Raw genomic sequence first — 27,937 nt, 5'->3', positions numbered from 1 at the left:
GGCGCGCCAGACACGGTTCCAATCCCAGCTCCTCCAATCCCACTTTCCCCGACTGGCTGGTGACTGAGGCCCTTTGGGCCTCTGTTCCTTCATCTGGAGAAGGGGGAGCAGCAGGAGAGCCACCCTGGGGAGGCGTGGAGGTGGCTGTGTCTGCCTTAGGTTCGAATCAGCCTAGTGGCACTAATTGATGCAGGGAGGTTTCAGGATGACTCAGTAGCCAATTAAATGCTTACAAATTCATGGTTTATTGGGACGCTTTCACACACCAACAATCATGCAAATATATTCCACACGCCCAGGCAGTCATAAGAGAGGCGGGAGCGAACCACAGTGTGGGGGTAGGGGGGAGACCAGCTGCTGACTGCCCGAGGTCCATGTTCCCTCAGAGCAGAGGGAGCGTAGACCCCCGGGTGGAGGGATGGGATCTCTGCTCTTCTCCCAGCAGGGCTTCTGGTGGCCTCCAGAGGAAAAGAGGCCTTGGAGTTCTCGAGGGCAGTGCTTCCGCAGAACTGCACACTGCTTCCCAGCCCCCTCCTCCATGGCACCCTGAGGGTCTCCCCGGAAAGGAGTTGGTCATGAGCAGCTTCTTTGTATTTATGGCCCTCTGCAGGAGTGTCCCTGCCCATCATCTTCAGCTGCCTTTTGGCTTTTGGCATCACTTTCTCGTTGGGTCTGGCAAAGGGGTGCCTGGCCACAGCAGATATCACCTGATCATTGCAGTCCACCACACCTATGCTTGTCACTCTGCACGCTGAGGGCTCAGCAACTTCACTCTAAGCTGAGTTGCTTGTCATAAGTACTCCTTTTTTTTTTTTTTTTTTTTTAAGACAGTCTTGTTGTGTCATCTAGGCTGGAGTGCAGTGGTGTGATCTCAGCTCACTGCAACCTCCACCTCCTGGGTTCAAGCAATTCTCATGCCTCAGCCTCTGAAGTAGCTGAGATTACAGGCATGCACCACCACGCCTGGCTAATTTTTTGTACTTTTAATAGAGATGGGGTTTCACCATGTTGGTTAGGCTGGTCTCGAACTCCTGACCTCAAGTGATCTACCTGCCTCGGCCTCCCATCGTGTTGGGATTACAGGAGTGAGCCACCACACCTGGTGAGATAGGGTCTTGCTCTGTTGCCCAGGCTCTGTCACCCAGGGGTGCAGTGGTACGATCTTGGCACACTGCATCCTTTACCTCCTGGGCTCAAGCAATCCCCCTACCTCAGCCTCCTGAGTAGCTGGGACTACAGGTGCATGCCACTGTCCCTGGTTAATTTTTTTGTAGAGACAGGGATCTCCCTGTGTTTCCCAGGCTGGTCTTGAATTCCTGGGCTCAAGCAATCCTCCCACCTCAGCTTCCTAAAGTGCCGGGATTACAAGTGTGAGCCACTGTGCCTGGCCGTTTATTTTGAGACCCTAAGGACCACAACACGTTATTACACATTCCTGTGTACTGGTCTGCCCAGTGTCTAACCACCGGTTACCAGCCCCCAGGGCCAGGGGACAGATACACAGCATGTGACAGGAGAGCTGCTTGTGTCCACAGCATGGGGGTGGCAGTCAGGACGTGTGTCTGGGTGCTGTTTCCCAGAGGCTGCTGGGCTGAGCATGCCCATGGCTCTGTGACCCAGCAGGGAGCTGGGTGCCCCTGCCCTTACCCCCATGACTGGCCCAGAGAGAGCTCCCTGCTCCCACAGTCATCTGCCAGGAGGATGACAATTCAGCTGAGGGAAATGGATTTTTATTTGTTTTGAAACACAAAGGAAAGATCTTTGCTCAGCCTAATTAGTTATCATTTAAAAGAACCATATGGTTTTTATTCTATATTCCAGCACCCTAGTTGGCTGTGGAGGGCAGAGGCTGCAGCTCACCTGGAACAGGTCTGTTTATGTCCTGCGCGGCTGGCCATCCCTTCCCGCCTCTGGAGGCCTCAGCCCTGACCCCGCCCGCTCACTGTCTCTCTCTCTTGGTCATGGGCTGCTGCTTCGGGGCTGACTCCAGGGCTGGCTGGATGTGGGCAGTGTGCCCGGGTGGGCCTGGGCAGGACAGGTTACTGGTGCCTTCCTACTGGAGCCGGCAGGTGCCCTGGCCACTGCCCAGAACTGATGAGCAGCAGGACACCCTACTCTGTCTTGCCATCGTCAGTGGACAACCCATCTAGGACAGGGACCCCAGAGGGCTGATTTCACTTGGGGTGGAATCTGCACACTGCTTCCCAGCCCCCTCCTCCATGGCACCCTGAGGGTCTCCCTGGAAAGGACAGAACTGACCACCAAGGTTGCCTGAGTTTGCACATGACCCCATCCAAGCCTGTGCCCAGCTCTGCCCCTGGGAGGCCCAGGGCTACCCACCCATCTGCAGGAGGCTCCTGTTACCCCTGCAGAATCTGATGGTATCAACCCAAGAGGGAGCGAGGCCAACGGGAGGGGGTGCAGGGACCCCCAGGCAGCCGGAGTGGGAAGCCAGGCTGCCAGCGCCTGCCGGGAAAGGGCAGGGGTTCCCTGAAGTCCCGCCTCCTGCATCCGTGGGCCTCTTGAGTCTCAAGAATGGAATGGTTCTTCGTGGACAATGACATTCTGTGCCCTGAGCAGGCCCAGAAGAAGCTGACTAGACAGAAAGGGAAAAGGGAGACTGGGCAGAATCTGAGGAGTGTGAAGAGGAGATGGCCAGATTCCTTCAGTCAATTCAAATTGTATTGGGTAATAGAAGGGAATTCAGAAGGAAAAAATGAATCATGTGTCTGTAACAAAGCTTTAATCATCTGCGTCGCGCCTGTGGCTGGGCCTCTGGAGCGGGCGCCCTTGCGAGGTGCTATCCTGCTGGTTCCCATGGCAGCCGCCTCCTTGTTGGAGTCCGGCCTGCGGCCCTTGGCCAGGTCCCGGGACTGCCCTGGCCAGCCTGGAAGGTTCACCAAGGTAAATCCAGCCCTTCTTCACAGCACTTGAAGTTTGGCTTATGTGAAACAGTGTGGCTCCTGCCTTCTGATGCCTGCCTGGCCTGGAGGATGGAGAGGCAGGGGCTGTAGGGAGCTCCCTGCCCTGCTGCAGGAATGGGACCAGCATGTGCTCCCAAGGACTGTGCTGCTGCAGAGGCCACAGGAGTTGAGAGAGAGGAGGGTGAGGACTGGAGAGGTGACTTGCAGGGGAGTGTCACCCCCAACGCCACCCACCCCTAGACCAGAGCCAGCTCTGAGTCCCCCATGCCTGGGACAGGACAGTGCCACCAGGTCAATGGGTCCACCTGCCTAGAAGCAGGAGGCAGCTTCTGCTCGCTTGTTGCTGTCTGCAGCAGGTGCACTGGCTGTCCCTTGCATGGGAGGTGAGGACTCAGAAGTGGGATGAGGGAGGGGGCGGCACCAGCTCCCAAGAGCTGTGTGTCTAGGGAGGCAGCTGGATAACCTATAGGACTGCTAGTGCTCTGCAGTGCCGATGCCATCAGAGCCCACCAGGCATTGAGCCTGTCCTGAGCTTCGTGGCTTCACTTAGTGCTCACGGTCACCTGGGAAGAAGGTGCTGGAGGTGGCATCTCACAGAGGAGGGTGCCGGCTCCCAGCTGGAGTGGGGCCCACTCCCTTACCACTGGACACCCAGCCTATGCCTAGATCCAGCCTGGGCCTGCAGCCGGCCCCTGCCCATCTGCTGTGCTGGCCTCAGCAGATTGGACAAGGGCTCCTTGGAGTCAAGGGAGACACGTTTCAGCGCAGTCAGGACGGTCTGAGAGCTGGGGTTTGGGGGTGGGGAGGACATATGAGTGTTGGCTGGGTGGTTGGGGGAGATCCCTTCCTGCCCTGGGTCAGGGAGTAGGAGGTGGATGCATGCCGGTTGAGGGAAGGGGCTCTGATGTGACCCACCTGCTGTTGAGGGCAGGCCTGGGGCCAACCTGGGCAGAGTCAGGGTGTGGCTTCTAGAGTCCTGGCTTTAGTCCCTCTAGCAGGCACTAGAATCTCAGAAATGGTGGAGACAAAGCCCCAGACTCTCCCAGGCAGGTGTCACTCACCTGCACATTGTGGATAGACGATGTCCAGAGGGGTTGGGCAATGGCCGGTCACCTGGCCTTCTTCCACAGAGCTGGGAGGACCTGGGGGTGGTGGAGGGGCTGGTCTGTGGCTGGCCACCCAGCCTTCTTCCACAGAGCCGGGAGGGCCTAGGTGCAGTGGGGATGGAGGCGCTGAGATGGGTTGTCCAGCGCCTGGGACTGCAGTGCCAGCTTGGAGAGAGCACCGTAGCCCTGGTGTGGGAAGAGGGAGCATGAGCGAGGGACACAGGTCACCAGGACAGGGGTGATAGAGAAGTGGGAGCCAAAAGGGGATGGAAGGGCTGGGAGCTGCCTGGGGCAGGCACCCCTCCTCTCAGCTCCATACAGGTCCCCCAGCCTTATGCTGGGATGGGCCGGGTCCCAGCGCGCTCTGCCAGCTGAGGGTACAGCAGCCCCACTGGGTCTGTGGGCCATCGGCTCTCCTCACTTGGGCTCCCCTGCCGGTGAGTGACATCCAGGAAGTGAGGGTGGCCCCTACCTCATTTCTCTCCCTCCACCGTGCCTCTCAGTGCAGGTGGGACCCCAGAGGCCTCTTTTTACTGGTCTGGGAATGCAGCTCTGGACTGGCAGGGTCAGAGGATGGGGAAGGGTGTGTAAGTTGGGAAGGGTGAGTGGCAAAGGAGGTGCAGCTGCCTCCGCCATCTGACCAATGCTGATGGAGCTCGGGAGGGAGATGGGGTGAGGTCTGTCCTTGCTGCATGCTGCGTGGAGGAGGCCCCTAACCTCCTTCCCCCTCCTCTGCCACCCATGCAGGTTCCTATCCCATCAGGAGCAGTGTCCCGCTTTCTTTCCTCCCTGAGGGTGACTGAGCCTTCAAGCCAAGTGGGCACACTCAGCCCTCTACCTTCCCCAAGGTGGACAGCTTCTTCCCTGTGATGTGGCCTACTGCCACATCCCGACGGCCTTCTCTGGGTGGGGGCAGCCCCTGGGCCGGCTACCTAGCACTGTCTCCTATCCAGGAGGGGGTCAAAATCCTCACTGAGGCAAAGGGCCCACTGAAGGTTTGGCAAAAGATGTGCATTTGCACCAGGAATCTTGTAACTGTGGTGTCTGCCTCCCATACACTCAAACAAGCATTTCACTTACAAATTGCACCTGACTCCCTGCTGAGCCCTCCCCGCTATGTAAGGTGAGGACCCCCACAAGATGGTCCCCCAAGGGAATCAGGAACCATCTGCTACATCCTGGGAGAGCCTCCTGGGGAGGGGAGCCTCATTCCCGATGTCCTGGTGGGAGGAGCCCAGACCCTCGCAGAGTGGGGCAGGCGGCCCACCCACTGTAGGCACAGACCCTGAGTACCGATGACAATGGTGGTGGCGGTGGGATGTGCCCGGGGTGCTGGTGGCTCCAGCGCCCCTGCTCCTGGCAGGGTGGGGACCAGGCCAGGTTGGGGGGCAGCCTGGCACTGCTGGGGACCCTGACCCTGGCACATCACAGGTCCAGGTTTAGCAGAGCCGACACACACATCATCAGTCAGTGCATGTTTTGGAGCGAGTGAGCCAGCCAGGAGGTGCCCCAGGGAGCGTTTGCCAGAGAACTAATGGGCCAAAGCTCCCAGGCCTTGGCGCCAGCCCTTCTGTTCACTCACTCCGCTAGTCCTTTCCCAGAAGCTCCTTCCAGTCGGCTGAGGCCTCACCTCCGCAGGGAGGCCAACCTCACAGCCCAGACAGAGGTTACTGCTTTCCCACTCATATTCCTGACCTTCTCTCTCCTCTGTTGGAGCACTGATTCTCTCTTAACCCGTAATATCATGTTGCCATCTGTGGCCATTATGTGTGGCACCACACAGGCTCTGTGGGGTGCTCTCTGGGGCCAGAGAGCCCTGTTTTTTTTCCCTGGTGTATCTCCAGTAGGGATCATTACCACTTGTGAATGAATGAATGAATGAATGGGCAAAGAATAGGGCTCCGGGAACACCCACCTCCTTCCCCAGCCCAGTGCCGATAATTTCAGAGAACTGGTCAGTTATCCCTTGAAGGGCAAAGGGCCCTTTCTGTTGGGTCCGTGGCATGCATCCAGCCCAAAGAATAGGGCTCCGGGAACACCCACCTCCTTCCCCACCCCAGTGCCGATAATTTCGGAGAACTGGCCGGTTATCCCTTGAAGGGCAAACGGCCCATTCTGTTGGGTCCATGGCATGCATCCAGCCCAGCCCAGGTAGGTGCGTGGGTCCCTCCCCTCCTGAGGCCCACCAGTGTCATGGCACAGGGCTGCCCCCGGCTCCCTCCAGGAGCACGCTTTCTCCGCCAGCCAAGAGAGGGGAGACAGGCGAGATGTGTAATTTTCAGTTGCTAATTGTGATGCCCTGCAGCTTGCTGAGCTAAAAATAGTCTCCGTTTTTGTTGAGTAGGTTAAAAAATAGAAGCCCACGTGCTGCCTCAGAAAGAAGCCCCCCTGCCAAGGCTGGCAGAGGCAGGGGGCTGGCTCGAGCCCCTCCTCCACCTCCTGGCAGATCCCTGGGACTCATGCATGATGGGCCCTGAGGGCTGTTTTTGTCCCAGTTTTCCAGGAAGCTGAGTTTCTTAATTTGAGGTCCACGGATGAGCTTCTGAGAGCTCATCGGTCCCCAGAATCATCTGCAGAAGGTCATGGGAATGTGTGCTTGTCCACACGTCTGGGCCAGGGCTTCAGCCTGCACTTGATGCTCGGGGGGCCATGCCCCCGCCAGGCGCTCTCAGGGGTAATGCTGAGGTCTGAGTAACAGCAGGGCAGACCTGGGCAGACCTGGGCAGACCTGCACATTACGGCCTCGTGGGTCCTGTGAGCTGAGCCTCAGTGTTCCCATCTGAGAAACGGGCCTCTCCGGGCTGCCTCCCTGGATGAGGGAGAATTGCATTGAGATGAGTCATGGAATGGCAGCACACGGCTCACTCTAACTCCTAATGATGCACACTTAAAGCAAAGCAAAGTTAGTCAAGTGAAGGCGAATCTCTGCTTTGGAAGTTTCCAGAACTGCAGACTCCAGGATCCAGAAGGGGTCCTAGAATTCCGACAGTGTGCTAGATTCCGACAGTTTGCTAGAATCCTGCCCTAGACCGCTCTTCCCTTTGAAATTGAACGGAGGCCTGACCCTGTTCATGTCTGGCTGTGCAGGAGACTTTGTCCCCTCCTGCCCTGTTGTCCCCACTCTGCTGTGGTGGGGCTGGCGGTGTTGGAGGATGGCTAGTTACCCCATGGGGCCACCTTCTGATGTTCCTCCCATAGTCCCTTTTGGGGAGCTGGACAGACATACTCTGTGCACACACCCCTGAAGGGGGGCAGGGTGGGTCAATACTCATTGACCCCTGCGTCCCCCTTCCCCGGGGGTCTTTTATGAGGCCACAGTGGTGTCAGGCCTCCCGTGGCTCTGTTGGGTCTCCTCATTGCTGGGCATCCTCAGTGCAGGACACAGAAAGAACACTCGGGAGTGGGAAGGGACCCAGCTGCTGCCCAGGCCTGGACACATGAGTGGGTGCACAGGAAGATGACACACACATCAGGGCCTGGCTGCAGTGAGGCCACAGGTGTGAGATGGGAGCCACTAGGCCTCCATCGTAGCTGCAGCTCTCAGGGGCTCCTGGGTGACAGGGCAAGGTGCAAGGTCTCAGAGCCCATGGCTGGAGTTTGAGTGGAGGGAAGGACTGTGCATCAGCTCGGGAAAGGTGTACATGCTGTGTGGCTGCCCCTCCTGAGGACTGCATCCAGCTTTTGCACACATGAGGCCAGAGGCAGATGGCCTTTCTCTGTGTGCTGCCTGGGGGGCAGGCATGGGCCCATTAGAAAGCTGGGTAGCAGGCTGGGTGCGGTGGCTAAACCCTGTAATCCCAGCACTTTGAGACGTTGAGGCATGCAGATCACTTGAGACTGGCCAGGAGTTCAAGACCAGCCTGGCCAACATCGTGAAACTCTGTCTCTACTAAAAATACAAACATTAGCTGGGCATGGTGGTGTACACCTGTAATCCCAGCTACTCAGGAGGCTGAGGCAGGAGAATCGCTTGAACCTGCGAGGTGGAGGTTGCAGTGAGCCAAAATCGTGCCACTGCACTCCAAGCTTGGGTCACAGAGCAAGACTCTGTCTCAAAACAAAAAAACAACAAAAAACTCTCCAACGTCTCTTGAAGAGGCTGCAAAAAGGAATGTCATTCATACTCTTTGGCAAAAATATCCCTCTTTTCCTCTCTCTCCCAGGATCTCTCATGGCACTGGGGCTGCATAGGGTCCCTCTTACTTTCTTAAAAGGCTGGAGTTTCTCACATCCTGGCTGCCCCCTCCCCTCTTCTCACCCTGGACCCTTAGTCTAGCCACTTCCATTCTTGCTCTCTATGCTTTTTTCCTCTCCCCAAGCTATTCTTTTCTTTTATTCGTATGTAGTATTTTACATAGTTATGGGGTACATGTATTTTTTACATGCACGGGGTGTGTAATGATCAAGGAAGGGTATTTGGGGTGTCCATAATCTCGAGCATTTATCATTTCTATGTGTTGGGAACATTTCAAGTCTTCTCTCTCTTTGGAAGTATGTAATACATTACTGCAAACTATAGCCACCTGAGTCTGTTATGGAATATTAGAACTTATTTCTTCTATCTAAATGTGCGTCTGTACTGGTTGCCTAAGCTATCTTTGTTTCCTGCTCCTGCCCTCTGGTAGCCATTATTCTACTGTCTACCTCCATGATACCAAGGTTTTCAGCTCCCACCTGAGTGGGAACATGCAGTGTTGGTCTTTCCGTACCTGGCTTGCTCCACTTAACATAGTGCCCTCCACTCTCAGTGCTGCGTGCTTGGCACAGTGTATTCCTTGGTGTGAAGGGGCGTGTGCATCTGTGTGTGCATGTGTGCACCTGTGTGAACCTGTGTGTGTGAGTGTTGTGGGGGGAGCTGTGAATATTCAGAAGCTAAAGTTTTAGGCTATGTCCCCTAAAAGTGCCTCTCCCCTGAGTTGTACTGAAGCCAAGCTCCAGAACATACCCACTGCAAAAGGTCCCAGAGATCCAGGGCTGTGTTCCCGCAGTCCCTCACCCAGGCTGAGCAGAGCCCCGAGAGCAGCGTTCACTTGCACCGAAGCACGCCCCGCGTGTGAGCACTCATGCTAGGCTGGAAGCCACACTCCACGTGTGTCCCTGCCACCCCCGCCCTCCCCACAGCCACCATGAGGTTCAGGTGCCAGTGCCACTAAGGCTCACACAGACGGAGGAACTGCCCCAGGCCGACCGCCGATGGGAGGCCTAGCCCACTTGTGGATGCAGGCTCCTGGCCTCTCCCCTCCTGGCACTTTGGCGCCATCAGCATGTGGCTGTTCTAGAGTCAGAGGGGATTGGGAAACCAGATGACAGCCCTTCCTCTACCCTACTCACTCTACGGGGTGGTGCAAGGTCTCAGAGCCCATCTTAGACCTGAGATCAGAGCTCAGGGAAATGTTGGCTGTGCTCGCTTTATTGGGAAGCACAGTCCCGGGCAGCGGGAGGCCGGGAGCGAGTGGAGAGATGCCGGGATGTGTTCCAACATCAGCTGGTGTCCCAGTCATCTCTGGGGAGGCTCTGTGAAACTTCTGTGTCTCAAAACAGTGCCTCTGGGGTGAGGATTCCTACAAGGTGTTAACCTACCCCAGCCCCAACCTCTCCCAGGGCTGGCGGTGTCGTGTGTGTCCATGGTCCTAAGGGCCTAGGTCAGAGGCCACAGGTCAGAAGCAGTGGCACCCAGTGCTGGGCCACTGGGCACCATTGAGGGAAGGCCTAGATGTGGGCGGCACAGAACCACATATCTGGTTCCGCTCCAGGCACACAACCGCACTAACTTCCGTCTCTCACTTCAACCTCACTGCAACCCTGCAGGGAGGCGGGACGAGACATTCCACACCCAGTGTCCAGCCGAGGAAGCAGGCTCAGGGCCACCCAGAGGCTTCCTGCAGGTGTGGGGACAGAGCCTGTTCTCTGGCATGCTCTGCAGTCCCAGGCCCAAGATCTGCAACTGCGGGAACAGACTCAGGTGTGCAGGGCTGCGGACAAGGGCATGAGAGACTGGGGTGCAGCTGTGGGGGCCTCTCAGGATAGTATCCCCTGTGGCAGACCAAGGCGGGACAGCAGCAGGACCCCATGAGTCACTTCATCCTCTGGGGGACAGCAGCACATGTGCCAAGTGGGGCACCTTGGGTCGAGCCTGAAAAGGCTGGGACAGCCACACTCAGGCGGAGTAGTGGAGGCCTGGGGAGAGCCCTGTGCCTTGTTGTCTGCCGCCTCCCCTCTGGCCTGCTGCAGCGCATCCCGGCAGGCAGGTGGCAAGGGGTCTCTAGGTTCAGCCTCTCTCAGGCAGCCTCCACTCCAGGCCTCCCACAGTGCTGCTGAGGCTGTGCAGGGCAGGAGTGTGACCCTCAAGGCCCAGCCAGGATGACTTGGGCTCAGATACAGGGAGGACCCCCTTCTCAAATGTTGCCCCCAGAGAGCCAAGTAAAGCCAAGTATGGAAACTGGCTCTCTCCCGAGATGGAAGAGGGCCCCTCTCTCACCAGCAGGCTGGGCCTCTGGACTGCCCTTGTGCCCACCGGCCCTGCGTGGGAGGTGAGAAGGGAGTGAGGCGCGTGCTCCAGGAGACAGTGAGTCACTCTTCCCCGCCTCACTGTGAGCACGTTTCTTCTGTGTTGATTAGCTCTATAATTAGGAGGCGCTTTCCTTCCTGCCTGAACAGAGGAGGGGCTGCAAGGAGCCAGAGGGACTGCTGGGTGAAAGCCTGTCCCCCACTCCCTGCAAGGGGCTGCTTCTCCAAGGAGTCAGAGGGGCTAGTGTAGGGTGCAAGCCTGTCCCCAACTCCCTGCAAGGGGCTGCTGCTCTTCCAGGTGAGGGTTGCCACAGACGTTGGTCTGGCACACTGGCTGGCCCCGGCCCCGTCTGTGCCTACATCCCGGGGGAAGGGGGAGGGTGCTTCCTGAGCCCTTCACAGGGTCTGCTGCCTCGAGATGGGTCTGATGCAGCCAGCAGCAGCTGAGGCAGGAGAGAGGCTCCCCGTGCTTCGTGGAAGTCTGTGGAAGATGCCAGTGCCTCTCCTGCCCCCGAGACCCGTTAAATTAGAGTTGTTGGGGTGGGGGTTAGGCACGGTGTCTTTGAAAAGTCGCCACGTGGTGCTGGTGTGCACGTACTACAGCCGAGGGCCTGCCCTGGTTTGTTTATTGATTGATTGATTGAGGCAGGCTCTGGTTCTGTTGCCCAGGCTGGAGTGCAGTGGTATGATCATGGCTCACTGTAGCCTCAACCTCCTGGGCTCAAGTGATCCCCCACACTCAGCTCCCCAAGTAGCTGGAACCACAGACATGTGCCACCACACCTAGCTAACTTTTCTTTGAATTTTAGTAGAGACAGGGGTCTCTATGTTACCCAGGCTTGTCTCCAACTCCTGGGTTCAAGCGATCCACCCACCTCGGCCTCCCAAAGTGCTGGGATTACAGGCATGAGCCTCTGTACCCGGCCCCTGCCCTGGGTTAGCCAGTGCAGCTTACCTGGAGGCTGAGGCTCTCACGCAGGTGGGCTTCCCGGGCCTTCCATTCACCTGCATATGATTCATCTGGTGTCTTGCTCAGCAGCGGTTGTGACCCAGCAGGCCTGGCCTGGAACTTGCGATCTGCACTTTGACAAGCGACAGGTCATGCTGTAGCTGCAGGTCCAGTGGCCACACTTGGAACTGAGAGGCTGTAGGGGAAGGGTCTAGAACTCTAGTGTGCAGCTGAGCTACCTGAAGGGGGAGCACTGGGCCCAATCCCACCAGTTTCTGGCTCAGGAGAAGGTGCTGCTCCTGCTTCGGGGACCACACCTGGCCTTAGAGCATCCATGCAGGGTCTGGTTCTCTGGGGTCAGGGTGGCCTGCTCTGTCCAGGCCAGCCCCAGCTGGACTTGGGGTGGAGGTGATGGTTCCCACAAATGCTGGTTGAGCAAGCTGGCCCGCCACAGCCCTGTCTCTGCCTAGCCCTGGGGGGGCTTCCTGAGCTCTCCACAGTGCCCAGACACAAACGGCCAGTGTGTCTAGAATAAGCAGTGCCTCCTGTGTGGGCTGGAGAGGTGCTGAGCAATCATGCTGGTGGGAGTCAGCTCCTGGGGGTGAGGAGCCACCTGGTGCCCAGCACCTTACACAGGGGCTCCTCTGATCCTCCCTGCAAACCCCTAAAGTAGTGCTCCCTGTGCCCATTTTATAGACAAAGAAATTAAGGCTCCGAGGGTTTGAGGATCTTGATACAGCCAAGACAGGTGGTGGAGCCAGGCTCAGACTTGGGCCCCCTGCCTGCCCCTGCTGCTTGCTCGGTGTGAATCCTGGCACTGCTGCCCTCTGGCTGTGACCTGGGGCAGTTACTGAGCCCTCACCTGCGTAAGGGAATAAAGGGTTCTCTGGGAGCATAGGGGGTGATTGTGAGGAGTAACTGGGATTCTTCAACTCTAGCATTGCCATTTTCAGTGTTCAGCACCCTGGCCATCACTGTATCATGATCGCTATTGCTGTGACTGGAGCCAAGGGCCCAGTGTGCAGTTCTTCCCTGGGAAGGGGCCGCCTGGGGGTAGACACAGCTGTTCAGATACACAGGTTTGCAGTTGCACATCGAAGTGCCTGTCCCTGCTGTTGGGGCGAGGAGGAAGCAGGTGCAAGAACAAGTGACCTCAGGGCTGGGTGGGGGTGGCCGGCAGGGGACCCCGCAGGGGAAGTGCTGTCATCATCACCATTTCACAGCTGGGAAGGTCGAGGGCTGGCCAGAAGCACCCAGGAACAAGGAGTGGGCCTGCTGTGGGGCCAGGATTCCTGCCCGGGAAAAGCCATGTAGTGAACCTGCCTCTCCACTTGGCACTGAGCCCTGGAGACCCTCCTCGAAGTGCTCCATAGCTGGGCAGGGTGGGCCCTGCTAGGCTTGAGCTTTCAGGGGTAGAGGCTCATGGGGCATCCCCCAGACCTGCAGGGTCTTGGTTTAAAACTGTTGAATGCAGGAGACCTAGCACTGGGCCATGTCCCCAGGTAGGTCTCCAGGTAGGCAAGACAGAAGGAACCCAGAGCACCCCACCTCTCAGGTCAGTGTGGCTCCACACGGGCCCCCTCAGGCTCTGCTGACTCCCCGAAAGGATTGTGAGCATGTGCAGAACCCCTGGTTGCCTGGGACATCCCTGCATGCTCCTCCTCCAGGCCTCCACCCTTGAAGGTGACCAGCTCCCATGTGGCCTTCCCAGCCCCTCTCTGGCTGCTGACCAGTGGGCCGGGTCCCCAGGCTGGCTCCTCAGCTGCTAGGCAGGCCTCCCGGCACTGAGGCAGGTCTCTCTGAAGGCTGGACGTGGAGTGGCCTTGCCCTGTGGGGGATCCGCTGGGGCTGAGTTTGTGGGGTGTCAGAGTGCATCCCCCACATACTACCTCCTGATCAGAGCAGCCTGCAGTGGGAGAGGCCAGTGGCATGGCAAATGCCCTCTCTGATGACTCCAAGAGCTTGGGGTGAGGAGGCCCAACTGACCAAGGTTACCACCTGCTGGTCACCTTTTGAACCCAGAACTGTGATCTTGGGGAAGTTGTCTCAGAGTGCATTGGCCTCAGGTAAGATGCCTGAGACAGTGCTGAGCAGCTGTGGGCAACAAGGGGTCTGTGAGCCCACCTTCGTGACTTCATTGCACAAATGGTCACTGAGTGCCACCCTGGGCCAGCAATAGGACACACAAGTGAATGATACAGCCACTTCTGGCTTTGTGGGTCAACAGTCTAGGTTAAACCCAGGGAGTCTTCCTGGAGGTGGTGACACCTAGGCTGGACTTGGAACTCCTGGAGTTTCCTTAATTGAGTTCCTTCCCACTGTGCCTCAGTTTCACCATCTGAAAAATGAAGGATTGGCTCACATCAGTGGTTCTTGGGCTGGAGTAGAGGGTGTGTTGGAGTACAGAAGCAGCCACCCTGAGTTTCTGACCAGCAGGTCTGGGGCTAGGCCTGAGAATGTGCATTCCAACTTGTGTGAGGCACCACTGCTGGCCTGAGTTTGAGGGGAGCATTGTGTGAGTCTGAGCCATGACCTCCCTGCCCTGGAGTGGGGACAGCACTGAGCCTGGGGGCCTGGAGATTCCACCCAGCCTCATCGTGGGGCCTTTGGTTGCGTTATTGCTCTCCTTGCTAAGGATTTTCTAAGAATTCCAAGGAAACCTTTAGGCATTTGGTGGGAAAACCAGTGTCATCTGGGCCGGATGCCCTTTTTTCCCTGGTGGCAGGGACAGGGACGTGCTGTGTGTGTGTGTGTATGGGGGGCGGGCGGCGGGCAGGTGGTCCGCTCTCTGCTTGTAAGGCCCCTACAGGGCAGGGGCCCACGGTCCTGTCATGGCACTGAAGTAATCATGGCAACATGCTCTGCCCAGAGGGGAAACTAAGGCCAAAATGGCAGGAGGGCCTGGCTCCTCCACCTGACCTCAGCTGCTGGCACCTGTGCTGCCTTCCCTTGAGGGCCAGGAGGGTGAGGCTGGCTCTGTGTGCAGACAAGGCCATAGACAGGCCACCCCTGGCTCTCAGGCTGGCAAATGCTGCATTGCCCAGTCTCCACTTGGCTTCTCCCAGGCATGGTTGGCTGTCTGGGGCACTGGGGAAACAGGCCCAGAGGGCTTCAGACTCCCTTAGGCTTCACAAGAACTCCCAGCTGCAGGGTGTGGTGAGACCCTGAGCCCCGTCACAGCGGGCCATGCCATGGAGGACAGTCCCAGTGTGGGCACCGAGCCCGCCAGGAGGCCCAGCTGCTCAGACATCTGCATCTCAGGAGCATTCAGATTCACTCAAAGCCAGTTCCAGATCTCTCTCCAGCCCCGCCCACCTCATATTGGTCAGCCGCTCGGCCCCAGACCTTCACCGTGTGGAGTGGCCCTGCTCACCACTCCTGCTACCACCTGCCTGAGCAAGCTCTCCCTGGGCTGTGGCAAGACCCACCGTCCACGCGGCAGCCACCACAAGTCAGACCACTGTGCTCAGAGCCCCAGGCTCCCACCTCACGAAGCAGCACATGCAGCCTGTGTGTCCGGCCCTGAGTCCTCAGACTGCCCTCCCAGCTCCCGGCTGCACACATCTCTGGGTCAGGACCTCGGCACCCTCTGTCCCTCATGCCTAGGGTGTTCCTTTCTTATCCTGGGAGCTGCGTGGCCAGCCCCATCAGTTGTTCACAGCCCTCTCACCCCAGGCGGCCCTGACTGCCCACCACGGGCTCCCTGTCCCTCCTCGGACGATTTCTCCAGAGTTTCTCTTCTCTGCTGGCTCTGAGTGTCCAGGGCCCTGGAATGAGGCCTGGCCCGCAGGGAGCTGAAGACACAGTGATCAGATGTGCAGCAGCTGGGGGACCACTGAGGAGCCCGCCTGCCCCTGCCCTGGGATGGGGGTGCCCTCTGCCAGTACTGCTGTGCCCCTGCCACGCACCCCTGTGCACATGCATGCAGGCTGCGGGCTGCCTGGGAGGAGGGTCTGTGGAGCTGTGGAGGCGCCTTTGATGCCTCATGTCCTTGCTCTTTTCTCCCAGGAAACTATGCCCCAGACGTCCGTTGTCTTCTCCAGCATCCTTGGGCCCAGCTGTAGTGGACAGGTGCAGCCTGGCATGGGGGAGCGTGGAGGCGGGGCCGGTGGTGGCTCCGGGGACCTCATCTTCCAAGATGGACGCCTCATCTCTGGGTCCCTGGAGGCCCTGATGGAGCACCTTGTTCCCACAGTGGATTATTACCCCGATGTGAGTGCGTGGGGCCTTGTGGAGTGAGACTAATGGGGTGACCTGGGCTCCAGCAGATGTCAGGTGTGGGAGGGAGGCCCCCACAGAGTGGTAGAGCTGGATGGGGCTGCAGGAGGGGCAGGGCAGTGGAGGGCCCAGGCCCACCTCCAGGGCCTTCTCTGCCTTCTGCTCTGCATACACCCCCAGCTAGCAGGGGGCCTGGGGGAACCTGCTGTGACTTCCCTGCTGCTGCCCCAGGCAGGAGGAGATGATCCTGGGGACACGGGAAGCAGAAACACACAAGGGCCGAGCAAGGCCCTGAGTTCTGAGCAGGGCCTCCAAGGAGGAAGAGGAGTTTTAAAGGGCAAAGCCAGCACTTGGGGTCCTGGCGAGGGCACGCCCAGCCCAGGTCCTGGAGCCTAGGGCTGAGCTGGGAAGCTGGTTTGTACATAAACCCTGGTGGTCCAGAATGAAGAGGAGATGGCCCGGCTTGCCGTGCCCTGTCAGCAGAGCACTGTTCAGGCTGACTCGGGGACTGTTCCTAGGCAACAACCCTAATCCTCCCTTTTCACCTCAAGGTGGCATGATACAGTATTGGAACAGAAAGCGTTCCCTTGTCAAGTGTGGCTTCCCTCCCCCTGGAGGGTGATGTCTCTTAGCAGCGGTGGCACTGGGCCTGCCAGCTCCCTCTTGTGAGCTGAGCATTTACCCTCTGGGAGGGCCAGTCCTGCCCACGTCATGCTACCCCCTCTCCCTCCCTGCCCTGCTAGTCAGCCTGGGAGTTAGACAGCTTGCAGGGAGGTGGGCGGGAGGGATGCTGCCCTCTAGCTTCCAATGAACGGGGCTGCAGTCAGCCTGGCTTCACCACCTGCCAGGCTTCCTCTGCCTTCTGGGCTTTGGGTGAGGGGGCCTTGCCTTTCTGTTGCCTACTTCTCCTCCTCCTCCATCTGTCCTTCTGTCCGTCCCATAAGCCCTGTCAGGGTTTGGCTGGGGCTGGAGATGGCAGTGCAGACAGGCTGGTGAGTGCTCACAGGGCAGAGCCAGGGGAGAGGCCCAAGGCCCTGAACTAGTCCAGGGCAGGACCGTCTATGGGACATGGGCCTCATGCCGCAGCTGGAGAAGCCGCCCCTCTCAGAGGCCTACCCCAGAGGAGCCAACTTGGCGGTCACCCAGTGTGGTCCCTGTGCCCTGGGATCTGACCAGCTTCCCAGGAGAGGACAAAGGGCTGGTAGGGGCAGGAGAGCCCAGTTGGGCATTGGCTCCTCTGCCAAGCATCTACCCCTCCCCTGCCACCCCACCGTTCCCCATGTGCACGGGTAGCTGAACACACTCACATATGCACACAAACACACACACATGGTCTCCGTGCTCCTCCTTGGAGATGCACAGGCTCTCCCCTTGGGTGCCCTGCCCTTGGCCAAGAGCTCCATGGCGGGCCTTTCCTCCACATCTTGGTTGTCTCCTTAGAAGGTGGACCCTGAGAGATGTGCTGGCTCTGACCCCCCAAGTCCCCATGCTGCACAGCCTGGGGCAGGGCGTGGGAAGTTTGCAGGATGTTAGAGGAGTCCCCGGTGCTCTAGGGAGGGCTGCGGTGGGCAGTGCCAGCCCAGGCCCCTGAGTCCTGCTCCAGGAGGCCTGTACTCTCAGCAAATACAACCTGGCTTGCTTCTGGCTAGGGCAAGAAAAACTGGGTTATTTGGGCTGGGAGTAGGGGCAGAGGCTCCTGGGCAGCCCAGCCTGCAGCAGCCACGTGGGGCAGAGTCCCTCTAGGGAGTCCCAGGCAGTCTCCCTGACCTGCAAGTCTACCCTGTCCACAAGCAGGAGCCAAAGTGAAGTTCCCACAGACACTGACCCTCATTAGACAAAAGGCCCAAGAACCCAGCCCATGAGGATCTCGATGGAGGGCATGTGGATGTGGTATGGAGGGGCCCTGCTCTGGGAGTCAGGGTCTAGGCCCAGAGCTGGTCAGAGAGTGCAGGGACCCCTACCACCATTGCTTCTCAGGCCCCGCCCCTGCTGATGGGGCCTCGACCCTGCTGATGAGGCCCCGCCCCATGGATCAGCCCTGCTCCCGATAGGCGCCGCTCCTGTGCCAACCTCCCTGCATCCCCCACCCTCCCCACCGCTGACCTCCAGCCCGGCCCACGAGGATCTGAAGAAGCAACTGGCTTGCATCCTGGCGCAGCGAGCCCCATGGAGCCCTACCAACGTCCCAGGCTGGGGTTAGCCCTATGGTGGCTTGGGCAGAGAGGGGGAGAATCCCAGTGGAGGAAGGCCGCTAGGAGCCCTCGGAGAGCTGCTGGGAGGCGGGGCTCGAGCTGTGCCTCCTAGGTAGGCAGGGCCGAGGTAGCAGTAAGAGGAGGAAGGGCCTGCAAGGCGAAGGGAACCGGGCAGGCGAAGGCATGGTCGCCGGACGGGCGGTGCTGGGCCTGGGAAGCAGCCGGGCCAGGTGAAGCAGCGCGGTGAGCCCCCGGGGGGCCTGCTTCCACCGAGCCTCACCCTCCCTCCGCCCTCTCGCCGTCTCCTGCCTTCAGAGGACGTACATCTTCACCTTTCTCCTGAGCTCACGGGTCTTTATGCCCCCTCATGACCTGCTGGCCCGTGTGGGGCAGATCTGTGTGGAGCAGAAGCAGCAGCTGGAGGCTGGGCCTGAAAAGGTGATCTGGGGCCTGGCTGGGGCAAGGGCGGGGGCAGGGGGCGGGAGGTGAGGTCAAGGCTAGGAGCTGGAGGCATGGGGCGGGGTTCCGTGTGGAGCCAGGGGTCGGGGTCAGGGCTAGAGTTGGGGCTTGGCCTGGCTGGGACTGTGGGACGGGGTCCAGGGTGGGGCCAGGGGATGGGGTCAGGGCTAGGGTTGGGGCGTGGCCTGGTTGGGGCAGGGGTGGGGTCAGGGCTAGGGTTGGGCGTGGCCTAGCTGGGGTTGTAGGGTGGGGTCCAGGGTAGTTCCAGGGGGTGGGGTCATGGCTGGGGTTGGGGCGTGGCCTGACTGGGGCGGTGGGGTCTCGGGGCGGGGTCAGGGCTAGGGTTAGGCATGGCCTGGCTGGGCTGGCGGGGCCTGGGGGCGGGGTCAGGGCTAGGGTTGGGGCGTGGCCTGGCTGGGGCTGTGGGCGGGTCTGAGTTGGGGCGTGGCGCCACACCAGGCTGGGGTGAGGTCTGGGATGGAGCTGTGGGTTGGGTTAGGGGCGTGGTGGGAGGGAGAGGCCCGAGCCGGCAACGTGGGCGGACTAGGTGGTGCAGGAGCCGGGGGCGAGGTCCAGCGGTCTGAGTGGGCTGGTGTGGGCTGGCGCAAAGTCTTTGTGGGCGCAGGAGGGGCTTGGCCCGTGGTGCGTTCTAGGGGATTGGAGGATGGGGGCGCGGCGACTGAGCCTCGGGCACAGTCCCCCCTCCATGGGGGTTGAGGCAGCGCGGGCATCTTCCGAGAGGGTCGAAGTCGTTTCAGCCAAGAGGGCCAGTCCCCATGCTCTAGGCCCTGTGCTGGGTGGGGTCGTGCGTGCCTGTGGACTAGGACGCGGGGGCGCGTCACCTCTCCTCAGGGTCACACCCCTTTCAGCGCTGTCGCCCTGCTTTCAACCGCGGGGGGCAGACGGGAGCTCTCCTCTACTGGATGGCTTGGCTTGGATTATTTTACTGTATTGTTTTTATGGGTGACTTCTCATTATAGCAAATGGAATTAGTTTTTTGTCACCTTAGAGATGGGGTAGGTTTTTTGAATATAAGTTTATTTAAGTGAAAAAGAAAGCCAACTTAAGGGAAAGGAAGAAGGAACCAAACAGGAGTCCTGTGGTGGTTCAGGTCTGGCCAAACTGCAGGTGGCACGCAGTTGGGGGCTGTGCCCAGCACAGGCCCTGGGGTGTGGCTCGGGGATGTGGGAAGCTTGCACAATTTGCCATCTTGTCCTCTGCTCTGCCCTGTGGGGCCTCACTCCGTATCCTCTGCTGCCCCAGGCTAAGCTGAAGTCCTTCTCAGCCAAGATCGTGCAGCTCCTGAAGGAGTGGACGGAGGCCTTCCCCTATGACTTCCAGGATGAGAAGGCCATGGCTGAGCTGAAAGCCATCACACACCGTGTCACCCAGTGCGACGAGGTGAGTGCTCTCTGGGCTCTGGTCAGGGTCCTTGGGTGTGTGTCAGGGTCTGCCCTTGGGAGGGTGGGGGCTTCGGGGATAATTCTGTATGTGGTCCCCTTCCATGTTACTCCCCCAGGAGAGTTGCTGGGTGGCCCCATTCAACCTCCCTTCCCCCAGATGACAGCTCAGCTGTCCAGCAGTGGGCCAGGATCACTCATGATACTGCACACAGGGACCTTGCAGCCCAGTTGCAGGCCTGGCGATCATTGCCTCGACCCTCTCCTGGCCCTTGCTGTTCTTGTCCCTGGAGTGGGAGCCTATTGAGAGTTTGTAAGGTTCTGCCTGCCTTGGATTAGTGAGAGGAGGTGGGGGTAAGGCTTTAAATAGGCCTCCCATTTTTCAAATGTCTTCACCCTTGCCTTTGGTGGAGAGAAAACTAGAGATGCCTGGGCCAACTGGGCCTCCACAGTAGAAGCATTCCCAGTGCTTAGCAGCTCCTGTTCACCTAGAGTACTCCAGAAGGAGCCAGGGATCCCAGGCTGCCCCCACCTAGGGGGCAGAGACTCCTGGCTTTGGCAGAAGCCTTTCCCATGCCTTGAACTGTTCTATGGGCCGCTCCTGCTGCAGGAAACACCTCAGTGGGCCACCTCTGAAAAAGTCATGCTTTTCAGACCCAAAAGCTCAGCCTTGAGCCTGTCTCTGCCCTTAGCCTCGTTCTGCAGCAGGACAGCCCACTGAGACCCCTCCCCAGCAGTCCTCAGAGGAGCCCACACTGTGCCCCACTTTGTCCTTGAAGGCCTGAAGGCTGAGGTTTAGATAGGAGCTGTGGGCTCATATTGGTCAGGCACATCCCTGGAGGTGAGATGGATCCTACCCACAGTGGTGGTGGGCTTGCTGCCAGCCCATGCTGGCACCCTTATTGCCCTCAACCCCACAGGAGAATGGCACAGTGAAGAAGGCCATTGCCCAGATGACGCAGAGCCTGTTGCTGTCCCTGGCTGCCCGGAGCCAGCTCCAGGAACTGCGCGAGAAGCTCCGACCACCGGCTGTAGACAAGGGGCCCATCCTCAAGACCAAGCCACCAGCCGCCCAGAAGGACATCCTGGGCGTGTGCTGCGACCCCCTGGTGCTGGCCCAGCAGCTGACTCACATTGAGCTGGTCAGTGCTGCTTCATGCCCTGACTAGGGGGCGGGGGCTGCGGGACCACAGTGCCTCTTTCAGCACAGCACTGCAGGCCCCTGCTAGTCACACTGAGCCATCAGGGAAGCCCGCTTGCCAGTCCCAGCTGCTACACTTCATGCCAGGTGTGTGTCCATCTGAGTGGCGGGCACCTCTGTGCCTGGCACTCACATCCTCAGGAGCACAGCAGTGCTGTGTCAGTGGGAGGAGCTGGAGCAGCGTCGTCCTGCAGTGGGGACTGTAGTGGCCCTAGGATGGAGGACTGGCCTGGGAGGAGGTGAAGGTCCTATGCCCTGGGCAGCTCCTCCTCTCCCTGTGCCCACGCCTATGCAGTGCTGTCCCTTCTCCAGGGGAGGCTTGTCACCTTCCCTTTGCTGTCTTCCACCCCAGGACAGGGTCAGCAGCATTTACCCTGAGGACTTGATGCAGATCGTCAGCCACATGGACTCCTTGGACAACCACAGGGTAAGTGGGCCAAGGCCCGTGGCACCCCTGCCAGCCCTGTCTGCCTGGCACTTGCACTCCATGCAGGGTGGGTGTGGGCCTCACTTAGTGCCTCTGGAGTGCTGGGCCATGAGCCCTGATGGATGTGGCACTGGCCCTCCTAGCACCTGCTCCAAGAGGCCTTAGATGGCTGTGCTGGTCATGGATGATGAGTGCTGGGAAAGGTCACAGACTTGGGCTGGGGAGCCAGCCTGGCCTACCAGCCCTGCACTGGGCAGCAAGGAGCAGGCAGGCATGATCGAGGCTGCTGCAGTGTAGGCTGAGCCATGGCTGGGGACCAGGGCCAGCTGTGGGGACTGAGTTGTCCAGCCAGGGTCCTCCAGGCCCCCTATGACCTGGTGTGTCCTTTCCAGTGCCGAGGGGACCTGACTAAGACCTACAGCCTGGAGGCCTACGACAACTGGTTCAACTGCCTGAGCATGCTCGTGGCCACTGAGGTGTGCCGGGTAAGTACCGACGGCAGACATGGTGGGGTGGCTGCCATGCCCACACCCAGCGAGGCCCTGATCCTGCCCCAGAAGTTAGATGATGGAACTTTAAGAGTGAACGCACGAAGTCCCTGTTGCATTGTCAGGGCCTTGGTGGTCCCCCAACCCCAACATACAGCGATTCCTTCAGTGACAACAGACACCCTGTCCATGGAGTGCTCCCCATGCCCAGCACCATTTTTCTTGCCTGTGTGAGGCTTTGCAGGCCCTCACAGCCCTCTGGGGCAGATGGTGCCCTCCCTTTGATGACTGAGGAGCCTGAGCATAGGCTGTGCGCATGTCTGGGCCTCCCAGACGCAGCCATAGACCTGGACCAGCCCACTGTGGCCAGAAGCTAAGTCCCAAGGTCCTCCCTGCCCCTCTGTTCCTCTGCCCGGTGGCCCCAGCTCCTGCTGTGCCCTGGCAGCGCTGTGCTGAGGTCACCTGCACCTTTCAGGTGGTGAAGAAGAAACACCGGACCCGCATGTTGGAGTTTTTCATTGATGTGGCCCGGGAGTGCTTCAACATTGGGAACTTCAACTCCATGATGGCCATCATCTGTGAGTGACTGGGCACCCAGGGTGGGACTGCTGTGTGGCCCGCCCCCCAGCCCTGACCCTACCTGCTGTCCTCTGCAGCTGGCATGAATCTCAGTCCTGTGGCGAGGCTGAAGAAAACTTGGTCCAAGGTCAAGACAGCAAAGTTTGATGTCTTGGAGGTAGGCACCTGAGTCCCTGTCACAGCTGCGAGCTGCACCCACTTTGTCCCGCAACGGCTCGAAGGGGGCCCTGACAGTGGGGGTGGGGAGCTGCTGTCCTCTCCCTGTGGTCAGCACCTACCTGCTGGCTGAGTTGGCCTGGCGTGTTCATCCTCCAGCAGTGGGGACTTAAGGTGTCCTCGGTTACTTCAGGCGGACCCGGCATCGCCTAAGGCGAGTTCCAGAGTGGAAGGCGGTTAAGCAAGAATTTGACAAGAGTGGGGTTGTGTTGGAAGACACTGCCTTTTCCTTGGTCAGTGTCTCCAGGTCCTGGCTTGTCTAGATGGCCCAGAGGCCGGCAGACAGGATCATCTGCAGCCTTCCTCAGATGTGTGTGATCACAGAGTCCATTTTTGCAAAGCATGTGTCTTGTAGAGCTGATCAGGTCTGGGAGATGCTGATCTAAGTAGAGGAGCAAAGGGAAGTCTCAAAGGAAGGAGGGCGAGGGGGTCAGGCTTGGCAGGCAGGGCAATGACACTTCTTTATGGCTTTCCAGAGGATGCCGAGACCTGAACTCAGAAGCCCTGGCTCCAGAGCTCAGCCAGGCAACCTTGGGCGTCCCCTCCCCTGTGCTAATTCCCAGGCTGCCCAGGGGGCAGGTGCCTTCTCTGTCTGCTGCCTCCTGCTCTGCAGAGGGGTGTCTTGAGCAGGTCAGAGGGGCATGGGGCTGTGATGCTCACCAGGTCCTCCCTGTGCCCACAGCATCACATGGACCCGTCCAGCAACTTCTGCAACTACCGCACAGCCCTGCAGGGGGCCACGCAGAGGTCCCAGATGGCCAACAGCAGCCGTGAGAAGATTGTCATCCCTGTGTTCAACCTCTTCGTTAAGGACATCTACTTCTTGCACAAAATCCACACCAACCACCTACCCAACGGGCACATTAACTTCAAGGTGAGCTCAGCCCCATGGGGTCCCAGCACAGGGCAGGCCAGGTGGAAACTGTCTTGAGCTACTGGAGCTGCCAGCAGTAGCCCTGGGTCAGGGTCTGTGGGTTTCCTGAGCCCTGCCTGAGGTTCACAAGGGCCTTCAAGACCAAAAGCCTTATGGTGGGTCAGGGGTGCTGTTTGACTGTGAGGTTTGAGGTGCGCCTGTCTGTACTTCCGGGTGGGTGGCCTAGTTGCAGAGCTTGGAGTCACAGGGAATTGTATTTATCCAGGACCGTGGTTCCAGCCTGGCCCCAACAGGGAGACAGCCCTGTCCACCCCTGTGGGATTGGAAGTCAGGAGGGGTTTAGGTAGGAAGGGACTTGAGTAGGAAGGAGGCGGCAGAGAATTCCAGATGGAAGTGAAGAGCCTGCCCGGTGGGCCTGAAGGCACCTGCTGAGGATGGGAGGGTGGGACATAGGTGGCAGGGCAGGTGTAGGCGGCTCTGGGCTGCCGGATGCCTACCTCACACAGGTGAGGGGTGGGCAGGAGCAGGGATCCCTCTGAAGGTCCCAGAGAAGGGACATCATGACATGTTCTGGTTGGCGCCACTGGGCTGGGTGTGGATGGGGTGCCTGCCTCAGGCTGGAGTCATCAGTAGGGCCTCCTTTGGGTCCCTGCACAGAGAGGCAGAGACCCTGCTGCCGGCCTGATGGCCCAGGTGGAGGGCTAGATAGAGTGGCCTTGGGGGACACCTGCTGGCTCTGAGGCTGCATGGCATGCCACCATGGCCACCGGGTCAGCATGCAGGGCCACTGTCCCATCTCGCTGGGACCAGTGAAGTGGGCAGGAGACTGAGGCCAAAACCTGCGTCCCCTGCCCTGACCGAGTGTTTGGTGCTTAAGGTGACAGATGAACATCAGTTGGTTTTGCTCCCTTCAGAAATTTTGGGAGATCTCCAGACAGATCCATGAGTTCATGACATGGACACAGGTAGAGTGTCCCTTCGAGAAGGACAAGAAGATTCAGAGTTACCTGCTCACGGCGCCCATCTACAGCGAGGAAGGTGAGGGCTGCCTCCCAACGCAGCATGCCTCCCTCCCCACCTGACTCCTTGTCCAGGCCCGGTGCCCTTTGGGGTTGCCCTGGGAGGTGGCCTGCTGGCTGCTCCATGCCACACAGGCCTGGCTCTGCTCGCATGGGCGAGTGTGCATGAGGGTGGGTCGTGGGATGGATGGAAGAGAAGGACAAGAGACTTAGTTTCCAGTGGCCACTGGAGAGGGTCACATGGGGTTAGGGCAGGAGCTGCAACACGAGGAACCTTCCTAGAGTCCCCAGCAGGCAGCCTGAGAGCCCCACACAGCAGAGAACTGTGTTCCGCCCAGCCAGAGGTCACTGTCCCCTTGTCCTGGGCCGCACCCTTGAAGGGACAGCTGGGTTCAGGCAGACACTGCATGGGGACGCAGGCTCTGAGGGACTTTGCTGTCTCTCAGCTCTCTTCGTCGCCTCCTTTGAAAGTGAGGGTCCTGAGAACCACATGGAAAAAGACAGCTGGAAGACCCTCAGGTAGGAGAGTGCCAGCGACATGGGAGTCTGTGAGGAAGAGGGAGGACTCAGGGTGGGCACAAGGGTCACCCTCCTGGAAAGGGGGCCCGGGCACTGCCGCGTCCCTGGTGCGGGGCTGCCGGACATGTTTGGTGGGAGGCTGAGGATGGCTCAGACCCGCTGCCCTGCTCGGGCCTGAGTGCTGCCTGTCCCCTGTCCCCCTCTAGGACCACCCTCCTGAACAGAGCCTGAGGCGGATGCAGCCCGTGACGCCAGAGGAAGCACGCGCACTAACTGGGTTTAAATTTCGACTGATGTGGGTTGAGATGAGGAGGCCTCACTGGTTGGGGTCCATTTTGTATATAACTTTTATGAGAAAAAAAATGGTAATTATTTCATGCATCAACCTTTGGCACTTACAAAGTTTTTTTGTTTATTTTAAATAACAGGGCAGGGCCCTGCTTTGGGGAGGGAGAGGGGAGAGTATCATGGGAGATGGCATCCATGATAACATCTTATTCTAATGAAATGTAGATTTTTATTTTCTACTTTTGATTATTAACATCTTATGAAAAAAATATTTTAAAAAACCCAACCAAAACCAACGTGAGCCCTGCCTGCTCGGACGCCTTTCCAGCCAGTGTCTCTGACGTCGGGGTTAGTGCCTTAGAGGGTACTGGGGTCTGGTCTTCCTGCTCTGTGGTTCGGGCTGCGGTGAGTCCCACTCCATCTGGGCGCCTGCCCTCAGGAGGGCTGGTGGCTGGGAGGTCACGTCCGCACACTTCTGGAAGTGAGCCTTTGAGTACAGGCTGTCCAAAGTTTACATTTTCATTTTCCTTTCAGGGATCTGTGGGGTCAGGGAGGGGCAGGGGGCACCTGGCAGCATATTTTCTGTGACAATGTGTCCAGCAAATCATTCTTCAACTACATTTTAGAAAGCAGGAAATCTAAAAATAAGGGAGGGAAGCATGGAGTTGTCAGGTTTTTGGGCTGCGACGGAAAGACACACTGAGCTGTGATGAAGAAAAATACACGGCTGACTCCAGGGTGGTGACATTTAGAGCTAGTCTTGAAACCTACCTACAGAGGGGAGGGAGCCAACAGCCCTCCTCCCACCTGGGTGGGCAGCGCCCCTAACTGGAATTAGAAACAAAATTCGCCAGGCCATACTGCTGGAGCTCATTCAGATAAAACTGCCCAATACTGAGAGGTGTTTTCTACATCCAGCTAGAGGAGCACACTCCATTTTCCCATGTCTGACTTCCTGGTGTGAGCCCTGGGCACTACTGACCATGGCACAGGACAGCTGTCCTTCAGAAAGCGTGAGGTCCATCCACGCAGACCGTCTCCCTCGCAGGAATTCCGCACCCTCGTCCCTCTCTGCATTCCCGCCTTCTGCAGGAGCCTTGATTAATGGGGAAGCCTGGGTGAGGATGGGCCAGGTCCCAATTCCCAAAGCTCCTGGGAGAGCCTGAAGACACTGGGAGAGGCTGGGCCTGGGGAGGAGGCAGCCCTAGGCCCGCTGCCCATGCCTCTCTGGTCCTGGGTGGAGCAGGAATAGTTCCACTGTATTGTCACAGTGTGTTTGCACTTTCTGAGGTTCTAGCTAGTACAGATTGTATATTGATAGTACATATTGCTTTGTTTATGTCTTTGAGATGAGAAAGGCTTAAAACTTGAGAATATATATTTGGAATACAGCCTTAGAATGGTTTCTGTACACATCCACGTGCACTTCACGGGTGATCAGTTCTAGTACCTACTTGAAACAGTGTCTATGTTTGCTACTTTATTTTCCCAATTTGATACATACCCTGATTTGATGTTTTGGTATTTAAGATGAACTCTGAGTATGAAGCTGTACCATAATGCAAGATGTCAGTTTTGGTGTGACTGGACATACTTGCTTCAATAAAAGAACACGTCACTCCCCTCCCTTGCCTGCTATGTGTATATGGTGAGGGGGCAGCCCTGCTGCTGGCTGGAGACGTGGGTCCCCTGGGGCAGGGAGGAGGGTGAGGCTGCCAGGCCTGCTGTGGCCTTCCCAGGAGGGACTGGGCAAGGGACTTTTGTCTCCAGTTGGCAACACTTTCTGACAAAGGGTTTTCCACTGGATAAGGCAAGACTCGAAAAAAGCTATAGGAGGCACATTTAGTCCTACTTTCCTCAATGTGAGCTCCAAAAAGATATCACTGGCTACTGTATTGCATGGTCGCATGGTCACGTAAGTTCAGGATACCTAGTTAAGCTAGGCTGTATGGGCTGTGTGACTGCAGAGGAGTCAGATGGCCTCTCTGGGGCAGGGGAGGTTGGGGAACCCCTGGACACAATCCTGCAGGGCAGCCTGCAGAAAGCAGGTCTGGAGGGGCTGCTTCTGGTGTCATGAGTTATACTCAAGAGTAACAGAGAAGAGGGGTTCACTGGGGGGCACATGAGAGCTCCAGAATTGAAGGAAAAGAACTAAGGCTCCAGAAGCAGGACATGGTACTCCCCTCTGCTCCTCCAACCTGCCCATTCCCGCGGTTCTCAGGCCCGGACTAGGTGGGGACTGCACCCCAGGGATAACTCAGCTCATCTTTCACTATGCGCTGAGTGTCATCATTCCCACGAGATGAGCGCTATCCAACAGAAACCTTTCTGGGGTAAGGGAATGTCCTGTATCTGTGCTGTCCAGTACAGCAGCTGCCAACCACATGTGGGTCCTGTCCACTGGGATGTGGCCAGTGTGACCCAGGGGCTGAATTTGGGATGTGAATTTGGACAGCCAGGAGCCCCTGTGTTGGATGGAAGCTGGGCCTTGGGGCCTTGCCACCCCATGCAGTGGGCAGTAAAGGACAGGTGCTCAGGTGTCTGTGGAGGAAATGGGGACATGGAGATGAT

At 58.5% G+C, this 27,937-nt stretch overlaps 1 protein-coding gene across 6 annotated transcripts in view; it reads left to right on the top strand.

Annotated features, from left to right (window-relative positions):
• The window catches only part of RASGEF1A (RasGEF domain family member 1A), a 70,083-nt gene extending 43,094 nt beyond the window's left edge, over positions 1 to 26,989 (top strand). For 3 of the 6 annotated variants that reach the window (XM_005565042.4, XM_065520594.1, XM_065520593.1), the window contains exons 2-13: positions 15,495 to 15,698; positions 18,212 to 18,334; positions 19,619 to 19,756; positions 20,676 to 20,897; positions 21,309 to 21,383; positions 21,776 to 21,868; positions 22,347 to 22,449; positions 22,528 to 22,607; positions 23,349 to 23,540; positions 24,455 to 24,578; positions 25,006 to 25,078; positions 25,285 to 26,989. In XM_005565042.4, the coding sequence (XP_005565099.1) occupies positions 15,501 to 15,698; positions 18,212 to 18,334; positions 19,619 to 19,756; positions 20,676 to 20,897; positions 21,309 to 21,383; positions 21,776 to 21,868; positions 22,347 to 22,449; positions 22,528 to 22,607; positions 23,349 to 23,540; positions 24,455 to 24,578; positions 25,006 to 25,078; positions 25,285 to 25,309 (1,446 nt within the window). In that variant the 5' untranslated portion in view covers positions 15,495 to 15,500 and the 3' untranslated portion in view covers positions 25,310 to 26,989. The remainder of the gene's footprint in view (positions 1 to 15,494; positions 15,699 to 18,211; positions 18,335 to 19,618; positions 19,757 to 20,675; positions 20,898 to 21,308; positions 21,384 to 21,775; positions 21,869 to 22,346; positions 22,450 to 22,527; positions 22,608 to 23,348; positions 23,541 to 24,454; positions 24,579 to 25,005; positions 25,079 to 25,284) is intronic. The other 3 variants (XM_074001496.1, XM_065520596.1, XM_074001497.1) reach the window with 2 other exon arrangements.
• The last annotated feature ends 948 nt before the right edge of the window (positions 26,990 to 27,937 follow it).

The sequence above is a fragment of the Macaca fascicularis genome, chromosome 9, assembly GCF_037993035.2.
Source record: "Macaca fascicularis isolate 582-1 chromosome 9, T2T-MFA8v1.1".
NCBI classification, from domain to species: domain Eukaryota; kingdom Metazoa; phylum Chordata; class Mammalia; order Primates; family Cercopithecidae; genus Macaca; species Macaca fascicularis.
The sequence above is the reverse complement of the archived record's forward strand: the minus strand, read 5'-3'. Positions and strand labels throughout refer to the sequence as shown.